Source organism: Choloepus didactylus, chromosome 12, assembly GCF_015220235.1.
Source record: "Choloepus didactylus isolate mChoDid1 chromosome 12, mChoDid1.pri, whole genome shotgun sequence".
Lineage (NCBI taxonomy): Eukaryota > Metazoa > Chordata > Mammalia > Pilosa > Megalonychidae > Choloepus > Choloepus didactylus.
In genome coordinates this window covers 45,241,379-45,259,904 of record NC_051318.1, presented here as the reverse complement: position 1 = coordinate 45,259,904, position 18,526 = coordinate 45,241,379, and the positions used below count along the sequence as shown (strand labels likewise).

At 36.9% G+C, this 18,526-nt stretch overlaps 1 protein-coding gene across 4 annotated transcripts in view; it reads left to right on the top strand.

Annotated features, from left to right (window-relative positions):
* GPC5 (glypican 5) overlaps positions 1-18,526 on the top strand; it is a 1,661,658-nt gene that overhangs the window by 420,161 nt on the left and 1,222,971 nt on the right. For all 4 annotated transcript variants that reach the window (XM_037799997.1, XM_037799998.1, XM_037799999.1 and 1 more), the window contains exon 5: positions 11,583-11,708. In XM_037799997.1, the coding sequence (XP_037655925.1) occupies positions 11,583-11,708 (126 nt within the window). The remainder of the gene's footprint in view (positions 1-11,582; positions 11,709-18,526) is intronic.

Here is an 18,526-nt window from a genome sequence, read left to right as displayed (position 1 = left end):
TATTAAGGTTGTCAATTTTAAATTATTGTGAGTAAAATTAATTCTCCCCAAGTCTCTTACTACAAATGAATAATAAGATTTATTTTTCTTCCAGCTAGAGGAAGAATGACCTTTAAATTGTACAGTTTTCAAAATGGATCTCCCAGTACTTTCTCTTTCCAAGTAATAGATTTGCCAGATGAGCTAGAAGTTTTTCAATAGTGTTTTTATAATGGTGACTGTGGAGTTGTACTTCATTAAATGGCTCAAAGTATTCTTCTGTGAAGCAAACCAAATGGTGAATGAAATTCTTCGTTCCTGTTATCCCTGAATATACTTTCCTTTGTTTCTCGCAAAAAATAAATGTTCTATTGTTTTCCTTCAGAAAGTCAGTGAACATCTGCAGAATTGAGAACCTCAAATTCAACTCCCATTTTTAAACTCCATTTCCTAAAGAGATGGGGATTCAAAGTCCTGCCATATTGAAATTGATGGTTTTCTTAGGAATGTATAAAATTATTGTGGAATTCCTGCAGTATCTTTGGAGCAAAATTCAGAGTGAGTGAAGTTTACTGCTTCTTTTACCAAGGTAGCAAAATAAATTGTGTTTACAAACATCATGGATATTCCCTAATCACTTTCTTCTACTTTATTTTACAAGGCAGAGAACATTTCCACCATTTGAAATATATCAATGGCATCTGAAGTTTCTCAAAGAGGCATACAGATAATAGAGGATAATGGAAGCAGACAGCACCAGGAGATAGTAATACATTTCATCCAGTTCATATTGAATGGAAATGACAAAACTGTCAAATCCTCCTCATTGTCCTCCAAATAGTAAAAGAAATGTATTTCTAGAGTTGATTATATCATTTGATAGAGGCACTGCTTTCCTTTTTTTTATTCTTCACTTCAAAACACAAATCAGCTCAATCATTTCCAGGGCACCTAGCTTCACCATGATCTCTAGAATCATGTGTGGTTTCTTTTGCTTAAAAGAGCAACAAATGAAAATTTGAAAGACATTTCAAGATAATTCTTTGGTGTTTTGGCCCACATACCATATAGGCTTTGGTAAAGTTCTAGAATTTAAGATCAAGCTTCCTTCTCAAAATATGATACTTTTCGTCTGATGAATTTTTTAAATTCAGTTTTATTGAGATGTATTCACATACCGTACAATCGTCCAAGGTGTACAATCAACTGTTCACAGTACCATCTTATAGTTGTGCACTTATCGCCCCAATCTATTTTTGAATATTTTCCTTACACCAGAAAGAATCAGAATCAGAATAAAAAATAAAAATAAAAAAAGAACACACAAATTACCCCCCCATCCCACCCTATTTTTCATTTAAGTTTTGTCCCCATTTTTCTACTCATTCATCCATATACTGGATAAAAGGAGTGCGATCCATAGGGTTTTCACAATCACACTGTCACCCCTTGTAAGATACATTGTTATACAATCATCTTCAAGAGTCAAAGCTACTGGGTTGGAGTTTCGTAGTGTCAGGTATTTACTTTTAGCTATTCCAATATATTAAAACCTAAAATCTGTTATCTATACAATGAGTAAGAATGTCCACCAGAGTGACCTCTCGACTCCATTTGAAATCTCTCAGCCACTGAGGTTTTATTTTGTTTCATTTCACATCCCCCTTTTGGTCAAGAAGATGTTCTCAATCCCACGTTGCTGGATCCAGATTCATCCCTGGGAGTCATATCCTGTGTTGCCAGGGAGATTTACACCACTGGGAGTCAGGTCCCACGTAGAGGGGAAGGCAGCGAGATCACCTGCCAAGGTGACTTAGTTAGAGAGAGGGAGGGCCACATCTGAGCAACAAAGGGGCACTCAGGGGGAGATTCTTAGGCACAATTATAAGCATTTCCCTGTTAGGCTGTGCTCTAAGATTCAATTCTGAGTTTACACATTGTAGTTAGTCCATATTGGTGAGGCATTATACTGTTTGCCTTGGTTTCTGGTGTACTTCACTCGAAATGCTGTCTACAGGATCCATTCTCCACGTGGCGTGTCTCATAGCTTCACTCTCTCTCGCAGTTGCTCAATATTCCATTGTATGTATATACCACAGTTCACCATTCTGTTCCTCAGTCAATGTACCCTTAGGCCACCTCCACCCATTGCAAACCATGAATTATGCTGCCATAAACACCAGTGTGCAAGTGTCCGTTCATGTCTCTGCTCTTGGATCATCTGATGAATTTTGACGGTCAAAGGTGTTCCTTTTGCTGTGTTGGGGTCACCTTCCTTCAGCAAGATTTTTGTTATATATGGAATACTGCAACTTTGGGGTCCTGAAAAATTGGGTCTTAAAAGTGGACATAAGCTAAGCCTTATGTAAACAAACACAGATATGAATAGTCATAAGGGAGGATGCATTATTTTAATACCTATCATTTGGAAAATAAACTTGATATCATGTTTGAGTAACAGTGTTTATACATTACTCAAACCTGGTCAGTAATATTCTATGTCATCTTTTAAAAGTTGGGAATAAAATAATATCTGGATAACATTTTACATATGAGAGCATTTCCCCCCCGAAATTAGAATTACTAAAATACAGGAATAAAATTAAAAATGAAATGTCTCCTTTTCTCTGAATTCTGTTCATTTTAGATTTACTGACCCTAAAACCCATTTTTATACCAGGCTAGTACCACAAGTATTACTACTGAGAGATTTACAGTAATCAAAAATATAAGCAAGAACAATTTGTACCAGGCATGTATTGTCCATCAGTCAGATGTGTTTGTTGATGGAGATATGCAAGAATATCTGATTGCAATAGAGAAAAAGGTGGGTAGGGGGTGCAGAAAGAAGTCCAATCATAGGCAGACCATTAAATTGAAAGTCTTTTATGAATATTTATAGTTAAAATGTCAGTAAACATAGAAAATATCTGATTGCAAAAGAAAGGAATACTCAAGATTTGAGCTAATTGCTAAATCTGAATATTTTGACCCTGAATAATGATTCTTTGTATGAGTGACCTATATTAAAATCATTAGATTTGAAAATATTTCATTTGACTCAGTCTTCCTGTTAATCTTGACCCTGTCATGTCCTAGACATTTTTTTTCTGACATGCTCCCTTAAACTAAAGAAACTGAACGAACAATTTTGTATTTTTGTTAAAATGGGCAAAATGCTGTAGGAAATAGAGAAATTCTATACATTTCTGCCATGAATGCTCAATTTCCTTAATACTATCTATTGTTTTAAGCCTTGGACACTTGGTCCAGTGTTCATTTTCACAAATGGGTTAACATCTTTATTGAAAGTTGTTTAAATGGGGAACGGTCCGTGCTTTTTTAAGGTACATTTTTACAAACTGGAAAAACAATATTAGATCTAGTTTTGAAAACCTAGCTCTGACAACAGGTTTAAATCATTCATTTTAGAGAAGCATGCTTCAGAAAGGGTAATTTTTTAGTAATAGTAATTTTCAATTACTATTAAAGGGACATTTAATATTAAAATGTTGGGTTTTGTGAGTCATTGGAAAGTGAGAAATAGAAGTGTCCATCCTTTGTATAGTTGGCTATGAACTTCCAGCTCAGAACTAGTATAAAATTAGCACCAGAGAGGGTTAAACACATAGCCCCTGTCAGGAAAAGAATCCTTTTCAAGGGTCTCAAAGTGTATTAGCGTATTTTCAGTGCTCCTTTCTATTTCTCTTTCGCATTACTTTCCCTGTTGTTCCCCATCCCACTATTCATCTTAACCCTGTCGCTTTGTTGAGAAAGTATAGTAAATCCTCTAAGGAAGGGGAAATCAGACCACATGAACAAGTCCTCAGAAGTCTTCTTAGGAAGAGGGAAAAACCTGTAATCATTTAGGTAGGAAAAAATCGTCTTTGAAAATGGTGTTGCAGTTTAGTCACAGGTTCCATGGTTCCATAATGAGGGGTCATGTGGGGTTCAGAGAGCAGACTTTATAAGTTAGTCTTTTAGGAAAACATATACTTTCTTTTTTATTCAAATATGAATGCAATGTGCTTGAAACACATTTACATTCATGATAAATGTGTCTTGTGCCATATATTGCATTGCTTCTCAGTGATATATTCTCCCTCTCCTCCAAGAGACTAGATTTTGACTCTATAGCAAACTTAACCCCATACATTTAATTATATTCAAGTATTTACAATGAAAACTATTATTGCTATATAAAAGAAATATTTTTCTATTCTAAAGATTTATAAAAATTATTTCGCCAAATAGAATGACTTAAGTGAGAATAAAGTTAAATGATTAAATATAGATTCAGAACAGCATGAGAAAATAGTTCTTATCCAGAAACATGTAATTATACATTTCTTCTGCTAAGCAAGAGATTGACATTTTAAATGTCTACTGTTTGACAGCTGTGGTCAGACATCTCTACAGGGTTGAGCCTACTCATTAGTGCCACATTAACTTTAACTTTGCCTCAGGTCGTTAACTAGCAAACTGCACATTTGACCTTTGTTCTATGGATATTCCCAAATAGCATGCAAGACAGTGCTTTCAATTTGGATTCTGTATGATGTGTGGGCTGACTTCAAGGATAAAAAAAATCAATACATCTTATTAAATAAACATGTGGTCTGAAACATTCCACAGAGAAAATTTCCATTTGAAAATAAGATTCTTCTCCATTACTTTTCCAGATAGTTAGATTTGTTCAAAATTAGAAATAGTGGCTTTTATATTGAAATGAAACAAAGGAGAGGAGGTGTAGTATGTGACAATTTATAAAAATTTTAAAATTGAAACACATTCCTCCTATATAAAACCATGAGATTGAGGCATGCCTTTTGAACCTAGCTCTCTTTTCAGCAACTTCCAAGTAAATAAAATTCACAATCAACTGTACATCAGAGCCATATGCTTAAATATGAACAGATAAAAGATCAGAAAAGTTTGAAACTTAACATGTTTGCCACTGTTCAAACCATATGTATGAGGAACATATCAATGTTATAAATTAAAAATATAAATTAGTTTAGGGGAATATTTTGATGGATTATGCTAATGCTATATATAGGAAAAGGAATACTATATAGCTATATAAAATAAGTAAGACTGCTGTTTGTTAATTTAAAGGGGTTCATGATATATTGTCAAGTGAGAAAAAACAATTGCATTTTATTTGTATAGCTTGGTCCCAATAGTGTAAAACCAAATCAAACCATGTATCTCAATCTCTATCTTTGTCTGTCTGTCTATCTTTGGTTGTTAGTATGCATATAGAGAGAGCTGAAGAAGGATACACACCCCATTGATGGTTACTTCTGGAGGGAGCAATGGAAGCACTATGGAAGGACAGTTCTCCAAGTTCCTTTTAATTATTTTACTACTTGCAAAAAGATGTTCCTTTTATAGTTAAAAATGATTAAAGTCAATTATAATGGTCCAGCCATAGGAAGTGTCACTCACTTTGACTGTAGTAACTGAGCATTCCCATGTCAACAGAACTAGAAATGGTAACTTCAGGGTGGGTTGCATTTCCTTTTATATATTTTTATCATGTGGTGTAGCAGGAGACCCGTCTGGCACTGCTGGCCCCAAGGGCATGGGAAGCAATGAAGTAATAACTATGCTGGTCCATGTTTCACTCTTCCCTTCAGTAAGCTCAGGGCAAACAAGGCTGCAAATTCTGAATGAACAATTGTGCAACAGCCTTCTCCTGCTTTACTGTGCTCTCACAGTGTACAAAGCTGTCATTAGCCAGTGATCAGAATTTATCCCACTCCCTGCTTCCCACACCAGACCTTTTAAACTGGCAGAAATATATAAATAAAGTCTGTCTGAACGTATTGCATTTTAAGTGCATAGTTTGGCAGGAAGATATGAGGCATTCATATTTTCTTGTTTAACAATCTACAATAAGTGTGTTTTGTTAAAAATGTAATAATTTCTTTGAAAATTTAAAAACAGATGGCCATTTTTTTCTATCTACAGATTCATTCAACTTCCATTTATTTAACTCCTCATATAAGCCAGACATTGTTAAGTGTTGGAATTCTTTATTTATTAATTAATTCAACAGAGATGTCAAGGTGTGCATTGTACAGCCTGACTAAATCATAACTTAGTTACTATTCACAGGTCCTTTCACTTATATGGTTCTCCCTTTTCTTAATTACAAGATAAGAAGGTTAAACTAAATCATTGGTTTTCAATGCCAGCTGCACATTAGAATCCTGTAGAGTAGCTTTCAGGAAACACAGATGCCCAGGTCTCACTCCACATCACTAAATCCTGTTTTATGAGGGAGAGAGGGCCAGGCTTCTGTACAGTTTACATGTTTCCCTGGTGATTATAATGTGCAGCTAAAACTGAGAATTGCTGAACCAGATGATCTCTAAGATTCTAACTCCATCTTCATAAAACACCTGTGATGTATTCATTACAATAGCTATCTTACACAGCATTGTGACTAAATATTAGCGTGTCACTTACATATTAATTTCAGCGTCATATATCAATCAGAGCTATTCTTGAGCCTGTTTGGTAGAATCTGGCACAGCTTGTGGTCCTACTTTTTAGATTTCCTCCATTTTCTAATGTTACACACCAGGGAGGTGTCTGATATTTCCTCACAACCTAGAAATAGACCCCCTAATTTAAAAGTTCCTAAGTCACCTGGCACTTTAAAGACTTTAAATTGTCATTATCGTTTTTTAAAATGCATTTCTTATAGAAGCATCAAATTCTGTAAATTCTTTAAAAACTAAAACTGCGTCAGGAGCTAATTCAGCAAGAATTTGTGGCTTGCCTGTTGGATAATAGACTTTGAACCAAACCCTGAGGATATGAAGATTTGACTCTTGCCTTTAAAGAACACATCCTTTAATCTGGGAGGCAGGCATGCAAACAGAGGAATTATAATACCAGATAGCAAGGGTCTTACTACAGACTCAGACAAGTGCTGTGTGAGAACCAAGCATGTGTCACAAAATGCACAGGTTAGGCAGTGCAGGCATTAGAAAGGAGGTGAGGCTTAAGCTGGATATTGACTTAGATTTTAATTCATCCAAAGACTATAACATTTGGTTTATGGAGACATTTGTCAAACTGGCAAAGGCAGCATGGTGGGTTGTGGGCTGAGCATTAAGCTGGGAGCTGAATTCTGGATTCTTATAATAGGACCAATGTTAATTGTCTCTTTGGCAGTAGATTTAAGTCTTTGACCTCAATGAGACTACAAGTGCCTTTACCCCTCTGTTTCCTGCCAATTCAATTTTTTTTTTCCATATCAAATGTAGATCCTCTGGTCCTTCAGTGCAATCACTTTGGGAACACTACTCTTAATTCCTGTGACATAAAAACGGCCTAACATGGGATACAGAGTTCCAAATTAGGATCTCCACTCAACTTTCTATTCCTACAAACCAAAACATATGTCAACATTCACACAGACTTCCTTCCATTGTCTTAGACCCAGAGAATTTATTGTGGTCCAAAGCTAACCACTTCTCTTTCTTCTTCTCAGAATCTGTGATCCAACAAGTATTCATTTTCTTTTCCTATAATTGTATGAGTCAGCAGAAACTAAATTATGGTGTTGTAGCAAAGGACCCCAGAATATCAGTGGTTTAGAACAATAAAATTGTGTCTTTGTTCACCCTCTGTGTCCATTTTAGGTCAGGCAGGGATGCTGCTCAAATTGCGTTTGCTTTGGGACTCGGAATGACAGGGCAGCCTCCATCTGAAACACTGCCGATCTTCATGGCAGGGGGAAGCAGAAGCTGGCAAAGCCACACGGATTCTTAAAGCCTAAGCCTGGAAGGGGTACACATCACTTCTACCTACATTTAATAGAACCCAAAGCAAGTCGCATAATCGAAGCTAACTTCAAAGGTGCTCTGGGCCTTGAAGGTGGAGAATTAGAATATTTGGAAATAAGCTAATGACCACACACCCTTGTAATCTCCTTCTTCTCCACACACAAATATTTTCAAATCTCTTCCATACTCAAAGAAGCATTCACACAAATAAAACTTCCTTGATTTTCCTTCTTGGGCCTCTCCACTTTCAGTTTCTTACCCTCCACTTAACGCTCAATATACTGCAATCTGGAATCTACTGTTTGACTTCAAATACTTTAATTAAGGATATTTTCAGTGTTTTAGTGAACCTCTCATTATGGCACTTTACAGTGTGGAGAATCTCTCTAATTTAATTCCCCTCATTCCTTAGTTTTCATAACTCAACTTTTAAATTTTTAGTTCTTTGCTTTTACTACTTCTGAGTCTCTTTGGTTTTTCTTACTATACATTAATTTCCTGAGAGAATTCATTGGTATTCATGGCTTTAGTCACCACCTCTATGGATGATGAATCCCACATCAAATTACCAGTCCACTGAGTTCCAAGGCCTTTTATTCAACAGCAAATTTCGGTGATACTCGTGGGCCCTGTACTTGCTGCATCTGTACCACATAACTACTGAATCCTGTCTGAATCTTTGACAAGATCTCCCGGATGATGTTTACGTGTATTAAGTTTGAGATGTAGTGTTCTACTCTGGATGCTCCCAAGAAAGCTCAAAATGAACATGTTAAGAATGGATTTAATTGCTCATTATGAGTTATTTTTACTTATTTATTAAGTTGATAACTATTTGTTGAGTCTTTGCCACTGCTCTAGGATGTATAGTGGTGAAACAAAGGAAACAAACAATAAAATCCCAGCCTACCTGGATCTTTTATTCTGGACCAGGGAGACAGACAAGAAAGAATAAAAGATAATAAATAAGTACATTACACCATATACTAGAAAGTTATATGTGCCATGGAAAAATGAAAATGTTGAACAAGGTAAGGGCAATCACAAGTATAGTGCAGTGACAATTGGGAAGGTGACATTTCCCTTCCTTTATTTCTTGTCTCTAACAGTGATACAATCATCTCAGTCACCTGAGGGAAAACACCTAAAAATTATCTTTAAACTCTCACTTTAGCTCTCAGTTCTTGATTCCTAATATCTTTCAAAGCTATCACTTTTCTCCATGCTCACTGGCAGCTTCTTTTTACATCCTCATTTTTTTTTTCCTGTGAATTTCATTTGTAGCCCCTTCAGTGACCTCACTGCTATTTCTATTTCCAATTGCTACCATGATGATTAGGTCACTTGCTTGCTTGACAACATTTAATGGCTCCCACTACCTTCTGAATAAAACTAAAATCTCTTACGATGATCAATAAGGCTGATTATAAACTCATTTCTTCCTATATTTTTACATAATTCCCATCAGCACACTCCCCATTAGCTAACCTAAACTCCATACAGTTTTCTGAAAACACAGTACTCTCTTTCCTGTTTACTTTTGCTTATCTTGTTTTCTTTGCATGGGACAGCCATCTGTTGCTGCTTTCCTAAATCAAAATAAAATTGAAGTGTCAACTTCTTTTGCAAATATTTCCTGATTCATCCTCTGTCCTCATGTGGCACTTTTTACAGTATGCTACTATTGTGGATTCTTACCAGAGTGTGCATTCTTGTTTATCTTTGAATCCCTAGTGCCAAACACAAAGCCTAGTACTCAATATTGTTTAGTATTTGTGATGAATAACTGATTGCTGATGATATATGGAATGAGTGGAAATCATTTAGGATAGAATGGGGAGAAAATATTTTCAGAGAGAATAACATATGCAAAGAAATAAAGGTGTGTGGGGAATAGCACATACCTCACTTTTGTGGGACCCTAAAATAGAAGATTTGTGTTGCTGCTGAAGTTGAAGTTGGAGAGGTAAGAGGGTGCTTAATATACCTTTCCAAGAAATTTGGATTTCAGGCTGTGGAGAATAGGGAGCCAGTCATGGGCTTTAAGGAAGAGAGTGCATAACCAGTGGAATATCAGATTTGAATTTAAAATCCTCAGAGAGGATAGAAGATGGCTGGAAAGGGAAGAGACTGGAGGTATACAGTCCTAGAGCAATCATTCCAGAAAGAGGTGATAAGGGTTTGAACTAAGGCAATCATAGTAGTGCTGGGAAAGGGGACTTGAAAAGAAAAAAACAAAGCTATCCCCAATATGACCTTTTGGTTGTGAGGTGAATGGCTTGGGGTCCATACATGTAATTTATTCAGTTTACACCATCAATTTGGAGGTCTCAATATATCAGCCATTTGTGCCAGACTTCTTCATTTCTAGAGGACTCTGATTCCAAACAGGTGGTCATTTATAGTGAATAGAATTCACGACAGGTTCTGTTCATTAAACCCTACCTCTCTAGGAAAGAATCAGTCTGTTTCCTGAATTACATTTTAGTAGCTGCAACAGGAGAATTGGTATTTGTAATGCATTCCAGTTGGTGGGTATATAGGCACATGAAAGTGAAATAGAGGTAACTGACTTAAAATGGTTAAGAAATAATATTATTACTGCACTGGTAAGAAAATAAAGCATGCTTCTTTTGAATGATCCTAAATTAGAGTTGAGTGTTTCATGCTTCTTGCAGCCATTTTGTTATCATCCCTTGTCTGGACAAGCTTTGCTAGGAATTTGATTAAATCTCTGCCAGACATTTGCTGGGGTGACTTCTGACCTTCTTTATGAATTCAGATATTACATATTGGAAAATCACACTTATCTTTCCTACAGATTAAAGATTATTTACAACTCCATTGATTTCTACAAATAATTCTTCGAAAAGTAAGAGAGAAAGAATTTTAAAAGTCAATATAGTTGAGCACAGTACTGTCCTGACAGATTTAATTCTTTTAAATTTGGTTGCTCAGGCTATAATTTAGAGATATCCCTCTTCTTTGATCTTAATTTTAAAGAAATTAATTTTTTATTTTCAAGGGGGGCACGATTTCATAATTGCTACATTTCAACTGCTCATCTAACGAATTTCTGAAGTTCTCTTTCCTTCCAATGTTTTATTCTCCATCTCTTATTTCAGTGTAGTGGCATTTCTTTTTCTAAAACATTGGTTTATATATAAAAAAAAAATCAGAACTAAAGCCTTTAGGACTTGGTCTTTTGAAATGCTGAAACTCAAGTTCTTGGGCTACCAAAGCCTCGGTTTTAAAACTCAAAAGCCTTGTCTTTTTAAATGGCAAAAAAATGCTTGTTTCTTTTTGTTATTGTTGAAGTTTTCCTCCCATAATTGATAGGAGAAAGGGGAGTAGTGTGGGAGGGGAAAAAGAACTTAATATTTTAATGCTATTCCTTCTAATAGCAACAAGTTCTGAATTTACTGCTTCTGAAACATCTATATCTGTTTTTTTTTTTTCTATATTTAGTAAAGAATTATTACTTTATGTTCTTAGAAACCAGAGAGAAGACCCAGACAGGAAAAATCACTCAGGTCTACTAAACTTTTAATTAATAAGCAATCAATTAGCATATTGTAAACCTCTGACATTTTCTACATGGAAAGGAGTTAGTATCACTTAGATGCCAGTTACCAGTGATGCATTTTTAAGAGAAGTATTTAAAACATATGAAAATAAATTAAGTAGAGGAAAAAAAAGAGTAATAGTCTAAACATTATGGATGACAATGCATGCCATTTATACTGACCTTTATTATGGATTTTGGGTGTTAATTATTTCCTTTGTTCTTCTATTCAGAGAATTTATCAGCAGCCTTAGACTGTACAGGACATTCTATGGAGGCCTGGCTGATGAGCTCTGTGTTAATGAATTAGCTGCTGCTGCTGGACTACCCTGCTGGAATGGAGAAGATATAGTAAAAAGGTATTTCGTGTTTAACAGTCTGTGAAAACTTAATGGCTAATTTCATCTACTCTTTCTTTTCCTGAATCTTGAATGGATTACTTTAGTTTTAACTTTGCCATACAGGTTAGAGTATCCTCTAAATCCCACTTTTTATTTTGTTTTGAAAACATCTGATTTTTTTTGGACTTTTAAAAAATATAACAGCATTCTGTGGTATTTTGAAAGTTCTCTCTTCTTTTCTACCTAACTCACCCAATAATCCTAGTTCTTCAGTTAAACATTTTTACCTTCAATCGAGTCTTCCTTTCTTATTTATCAAATATCTCATTATTTTTAGTTTAAGTTCATGAGCATCTAGAAAGTGAGAGCATTTGATGACGTGAATATCTATGTAAATATGGATATGTGTCTTAGCAGTCTTAGTATATCCATCCTACAGTTATCTGTGTGTGTGTGTATGTGTGTGTGTTGCACAATACTGGGATCATTATATATATATATGTTTAAACCATTATGTATTAGTATATTGTCAGTTTGTCTCAAACTAAGGACTGAAATTTGACTTTCACGTCTTTTCCTTGCTGTCCAGAATTTTAATTCCTCAGCAGTTTCTTTTCGGTTGCTTCCTACATGTTCTATTTGCTAAAGCTGCTGTTATGCAAAATACAAGAAATGGACTGGCTTTTATTAAGGGGATTTATTAGGTTACAAATTTACAGTTCTAAGGCCATAAAAGTGTCCAAACTAAGGTCTGTGTGGGTATCAACAAAAGGATACCTTCAGTAAAGAATGTTTGATGGCATCTGGAACACCTCTGTCAGCTGGGAAGTCATGTAGCTGACGTCTGCTGGTCCTTTGCTCCAGGGTTTTGTTTAAAAATGGCTTTCTCCAAAATGTCTCTGGGCTTCTGTCTCTCTTAGCTTCCCTCAGCTCTCTGCTTGGTTCTCGTGGGGGTGTTTCTCTCTCTAAGTGTTCCCGTTTGCTAGAGCTGCCATTATGCAAAATACCAGAAATGGATTGGCTTTTATAAATACGATTTATTAGGTTACAGATTTATGGTTCTAAGACATAAAAGTGTCCAAACTAAGGCATCAAAATGAGGATACCTTCATTGAATAAAGGCCGATAGTATACGGAACACCTCTGTCAGCTGGGAAGGCATGTGGCTGACATCTGCTGGTCCTTTGCTCATGGGTTTTGCTTCAAAATGACTTTCTACAAGATATCTCTGGGCTTCTGTCTCTCTTAGCTTCTCTTAGCTCTCTGCTTGGTTCTTCTGGGGCATTTCTCTCTAAGCATCTGGGAATCCTCTCTTAGCTACTCTGGGGCAAACTCTGGGCTTCATCTCCTAGTTTAGCATCTCTAAGCATCTGGATCTGCATTGTCTCTTAACCTCTCCCGGGGGCAAATTCTGGATTACGTAGCTTAGCTTCTCTCCAAAATGTCTCTTTCAGCTTCTCTGAGCTCCTTGTTTCAGTGAGTTTTCTTAAAGGACTCCAGAAATCTAATTAAGACCCACCCAGAATGGGTGGGGGCCACATCTCCATGGAACTCATTTAATCAAAGGTCTCACCCACAGTTGGGTGAGTCACATCTCCATGGGGACAGTCAATCAAAAGATTCTATCCAACAAGATTGGATTAAAAGATCATGGCTTTTCTGGGGTCCATAATAGTTTCAACCTAGCACGTAAACATCTGGGAGTTCTCTCTTAGCTTCTCTGGTGAAAACTCCAAGCTTCATCTCTTAGCTTAGCATCTCCAAATGTCTTTTTGTCTGCATCGCCAAGCATCTCCAAGCATCTGAGTCTGTGTGGGTTCTCAGCTCGCTTAAGGACTCCAGTGATCTAAGTAAGACCCACCCTGAATGGGCAGGGTTCCATCTCCATGGAAATATTTGATCAAAGGTCTTACCCACAGTTGGATGGGTCACACCTCCATGGAAACAACCTAATCAAAAGATCCCCCATAATAAGTTTGCCTCCACAAGATTGCATTAAAGCACATAGTCTTTCCTGGGGCACATAACCATTTCAAACTGGCACACGGTAACTGATTGTACTCTCAAGTAATCTCGAGCTTCAGAATGTCTTAAATTCTCCTCAGTAATGTATAATAGCAGTTAATAAAATTGATTGGTGTTCAGACCCTTCATTTGCCAATGCTGGTGATTATTATAGAATGTAGGATACTGAAGCTTTGTGTCATGTTTGAATTTGAATATGTTAAAAGTACACTTTATTTTGAGCAGAATGCAAAAAGAAATCTGGGTGCTGAGCTTTCTTACTTACAGATAAGACTTCTCTTTATGATGAGAAGTGGCTTAGTTAACGTAGGATTGATGAGTTGATTTGTGATATTTAATAAATTAAATTCACTGTGGTAAACATACACTATAATTAATTTCAAATATAAATTTACTTAATAAAAACTGTTTACATTCTGTTGGGTCACCATATTCCTCATAGTTAAAGATTACCTTCCTGAGATATTATATGATTATTTTACAGTTAATATCTGAATATGTCATAGAGATTCTTGGATTTCACAGAAAAAAGTGTTGAAGAAAGGAGCTTTAATTAAATTCAAATAAATCATTTGGCCCACATGACCAGTTTTCTTTTTTTTTTATTGTGCTCCTGGGATGTTTCACTGTAAGTGTTTTCTAAATATTTCTTTCTTGTTTTTACTAAAAGCAGTGATAGCATGCATAATATACTTGGAATTCTTATGGTATTCATGCCAAAATGATTTCTTCTTCCACAGATCTAGTAATTAAATTCCATTTTGACTTGTAACTTCTCTTTTCACAATGTTTATACACTTGAATTTAACTCTGGTGGATTAACAGTTTTTCTACAAGGGTTAATGAGAATGCCATGGTGATTGTGATGGTTAAGAAGACTTGTCAACTTGCTAGGTTATGCTGTCCAGTTATTTGGTCAAGCAAGCATTGGCCTGATTGTTACTGTAAGGGTATTTCATAGATTTAAATCATTAGTCAGTTGGTTGCATCCATGATTGATTACATCTACAGTCAAGAAAGATAATTTCCTTCAGCAATAAAAGAAGTCTCATCCAAACAGTAGAAGGCCTTCAAGATAGAACTAATGATTGCAGAAGTCAGAAGGAAGAATTTCTATCTCTACTTTAGCCAGCCAGCTTCTCCTGAGCAATTTCTCAAAACCTTTATCAGAGTTCCTGATTTGTAGCCTGCCCTACAGAATTCTTGCTAATCCCCACTGCCACATGGGCCAATTCCTATAATAAATCTCATATTAATAATATATGTGTATATATCCTTTTGGTTCTGTATCTGGACTGAATCCTGACTAATACAGATTTTGGTATTGAGAGTGGTCTTGAAAAACAGAATCATAAGGATGAGATTTCTGAGTTGATTCTGTTTTTTTGGGAATTGGTTCTCAAATCTGATTTGATTAAAAGCCATTAATGACTCTATTTCCAATGATCAAGATAGCAGTGATAGTCCATGGTGTTTATTGGCAATAGAGATACACAAAATATCACCATTGGATACTGCTACTCAAATGTTTATATGAGGGAAGGCTCTGGGAGACAGTGTATTTGATACCTTAACACAGTTTTGTGGAGTTAAAAATTAGAGTGATGTTGGCTAGCTGTCCCTAAATATGAAGATACAGTTGTTAAAGAAAGGGATGAGCGCAAAATTTCAAATTCCCAGCTCAAGTGCCGCATGAAAGACATAGATGTTTCTGTGTGTGCTCTGAATAAAACTCTTATTTCTTGTAGCTGCAGACTTGAGATTTATGAAAACCAGACCCAGAATGTCATTGTGTCAGTAGCTGAATTACAATGTAAATTGAATTCCCAAACTTGCAGGGTGTCTGCTGTTAAAGGGAAGGCATTGCTGGGAAAGGAATGAGATCCTGAAAATTGGAATGTGGACATATGAGCTTATCACAATGACAGTAGGGACACTGAAACCCTAGGTTCTGCTGAGTCTTCTTTCCCAGGTAAATCTGTAATGACCTGCCCTGTGGAATCAGTCACTGAACTTCTAGTCTGCCCTAGGGATTCAGTCATCCTGCCTTCACTTGAAGAGATTAACCCATCTTGTTCCTTATAAACCTGTAATTGTCTCCCCTGAGGAAATACCCCTCACAACTCCATTGGAGATTAACCCCTTTGTACCAGATGAAATGGTAATTGAATACCCTGAGGTACTTGGCTTCCAAGACACTGATAATTCCTTCCATGACCCACCCCCACTACCCTTCTTTTCCCTTAGCCCTATAACTACACTGAAGTCCCAAAAGAGATACAAAGTGCAACCTATGAGGTGTGCTACATTCAAAGAAACCACAGGATTTTTCCAATTTATAGGGATAGAAATCAAGGGAATATGTGTGGGAATGGATATTAAGGCTGTGGGATAGTGGTGGAAGGAATATAAGGTTGGATCAGGCTGAATTTACTGATATTAACCCAATAAGCAGGGATTCTGGATTCCGTGTTTTAGCTCGAGTGGTTAGAAAGACCTCTAACAGTTTATTCAGGTGGTTGGCTGAAACATGGACAAAAAGTTGGCCTATATTACCTGATGTTGAAAGGATAGACTTTCCCTGATATAGTGTGGATAAGTGGACCCAAAGGCTTACAGAGATTGGAATGTTACAGAGGATTTATCATGTAAGACCTGCTCATCCACCCCAGGAATGTACAGTGAGTACACCTTTCACCAGGACTGTGAGGATTAAATTTGGGAGAGCAGCTCCATCATCCCTGAAGGGCTCTCTGGTTGCTCTTCTCTGTAGGTCATATATTACTGTGGGAACTGCTGCCACTGAACTTGGATCCTTAAACACAATGGGGTTGATCATAGCTGGGTTGGCAGGAGCCAAGTAGCAGCACTTAATTGCCAAAGACAAGGTAGGCTTGACTGCCATAATGGACAGCAGAGTCAAAGCAGTAATCTGAATAGTCTGACTTGCAGAGACATATGGCATTGGCTAATAGATCATGGGGTACCTAGAAGTGAAATAGATAGGAAGTCTATGAAATTCTTACTTGATCTGTATAAGCAGAAGGGTTCTTAGTGAAGAAAACAAAAAATCTAACTTGAATCACATAAACAGAGTTACAGGCACTCAATCAATTCCCAGACAGTTTATAGACAAAGTATCCCTTGAATGGCGGGAAGGCTGGGTCTGTCCCCTTGGGAATGAACCCATCTCTACTGCCCCAAATTTATATTGTTGGTTTACCTCCCAGCCTTCCTCACAGGGTCCTATTGCCTTTTGCCAGAGTGACTGTGAATTGGGGAAAAGGAAATGATCAGACATTTGGGGGATTATTTAATAATATAACAGATAATTAACTGACATTAATTATGGGAGACCCAAAATGTCTCAGTGGTTTACCAATCAGAGTAGGGTCTTATGGAGGTCAGGTGATCAATAGAGTTTTAGCTCAGATCCACCTCATAGTGAATCAAGTATGCCCCTGAACCCATTCAGTAGTTATTTCCCCAGTTCCAGAAAACATAATTGGAATAGACATAATCAGCAATTGGCAGAATCCCCACACTGGGTCTCTGATTTGGGGGGTGAGAACTATTTTGGTGGGAATGACCAATTGGAAACTACTAGAACTGCTTCTACCTAGCAAAATAGTAAATCTAAAGCAATACCACATTCCTGGAGGGATTGCAAAGATTAGTGCCATCATCAAGGACTTGAAGGATACAGGGGTAGTAATTCTGACCATATGCCCATTCAACTCTCCTGTTTGGTCTATGCAGAAAACAGATGGATCTTAGAGGATGACAGTGGACTATCATGAACTTAACTATTTGGTGACTAAAATTGCAGCTACTGTTTCAAATGTGGTGTCATTAATTGAGTAAACCAACACATCCCCTCGTACCTAGTATGTGGCTATTGATCTGACAAATGCTTTTTTTCTCAATTAAAAAAAACAACAACACTTGAAATGGTTTTCTTTCAGTTGGCAAGACAAGCATATACCTTCACTGTACTACCTACAGGCCCATGTCATAATCTTGTCTGAAGGGAACTTGATCACCTTTCCCTTCCACAAGACATCATTCTGGTCCATTATATTGAGGACATTATACTGACTGGATGCAGTGAGCAAGAGTTAGCAACTACTCTAGACTTATTTGTAATGCTTTTGCATATCAGAGGATGGTAGATAAATCCAATAAAAATTCAGGAGCCTTCCAGCTCAGTGAAATTTCTAGGTGTCTAGTGGTTTGGGGCATGTTGAGATATCCCTTCCAAAGTGAAGGAAAAGCTATTGTTTCTAGCCCCTCTTACAACCAAAAAAGAGACACAGTTCCTAGTTGGCTCCTTTGAATTTTGGAGACAAAATTTTCCTCACTTCAATGTGTTACTCTGGTCCCTTTACCAACTGACCCAAAAAGTTGCTAATTTTGAGTGGGGCCCAGAATAAGAAGAGGCCCTCCAACAGGTCCAGGCTGCTGTGTAAGCTGCTCTGCCACTTAGGTCATAAGATCTAGCAGATCTAATGGTGCTGAATGTTTCACTGACAAATACAGATGGTGTTGGTGACTTTGGCACACCCTTAAAGAAGAATCACAGGATAGACCCTCAGGATTTTGGAAAAATTCCCACCAACCTCTCCAGATATCCATTCTCCTTTCAAGAAACAACTTTTTACCTGCTACTGGAGCTTAGTAGAGAGTGAAAACTTAACCATGAACCAAGTTACCATGAGACATGAGTTGCCCATCATGAATTGGGTGTTACCTGACCCACCAAACCATAAAATTGGACATGCATAGCAGCACTCCATCACCAAATGGAGGTG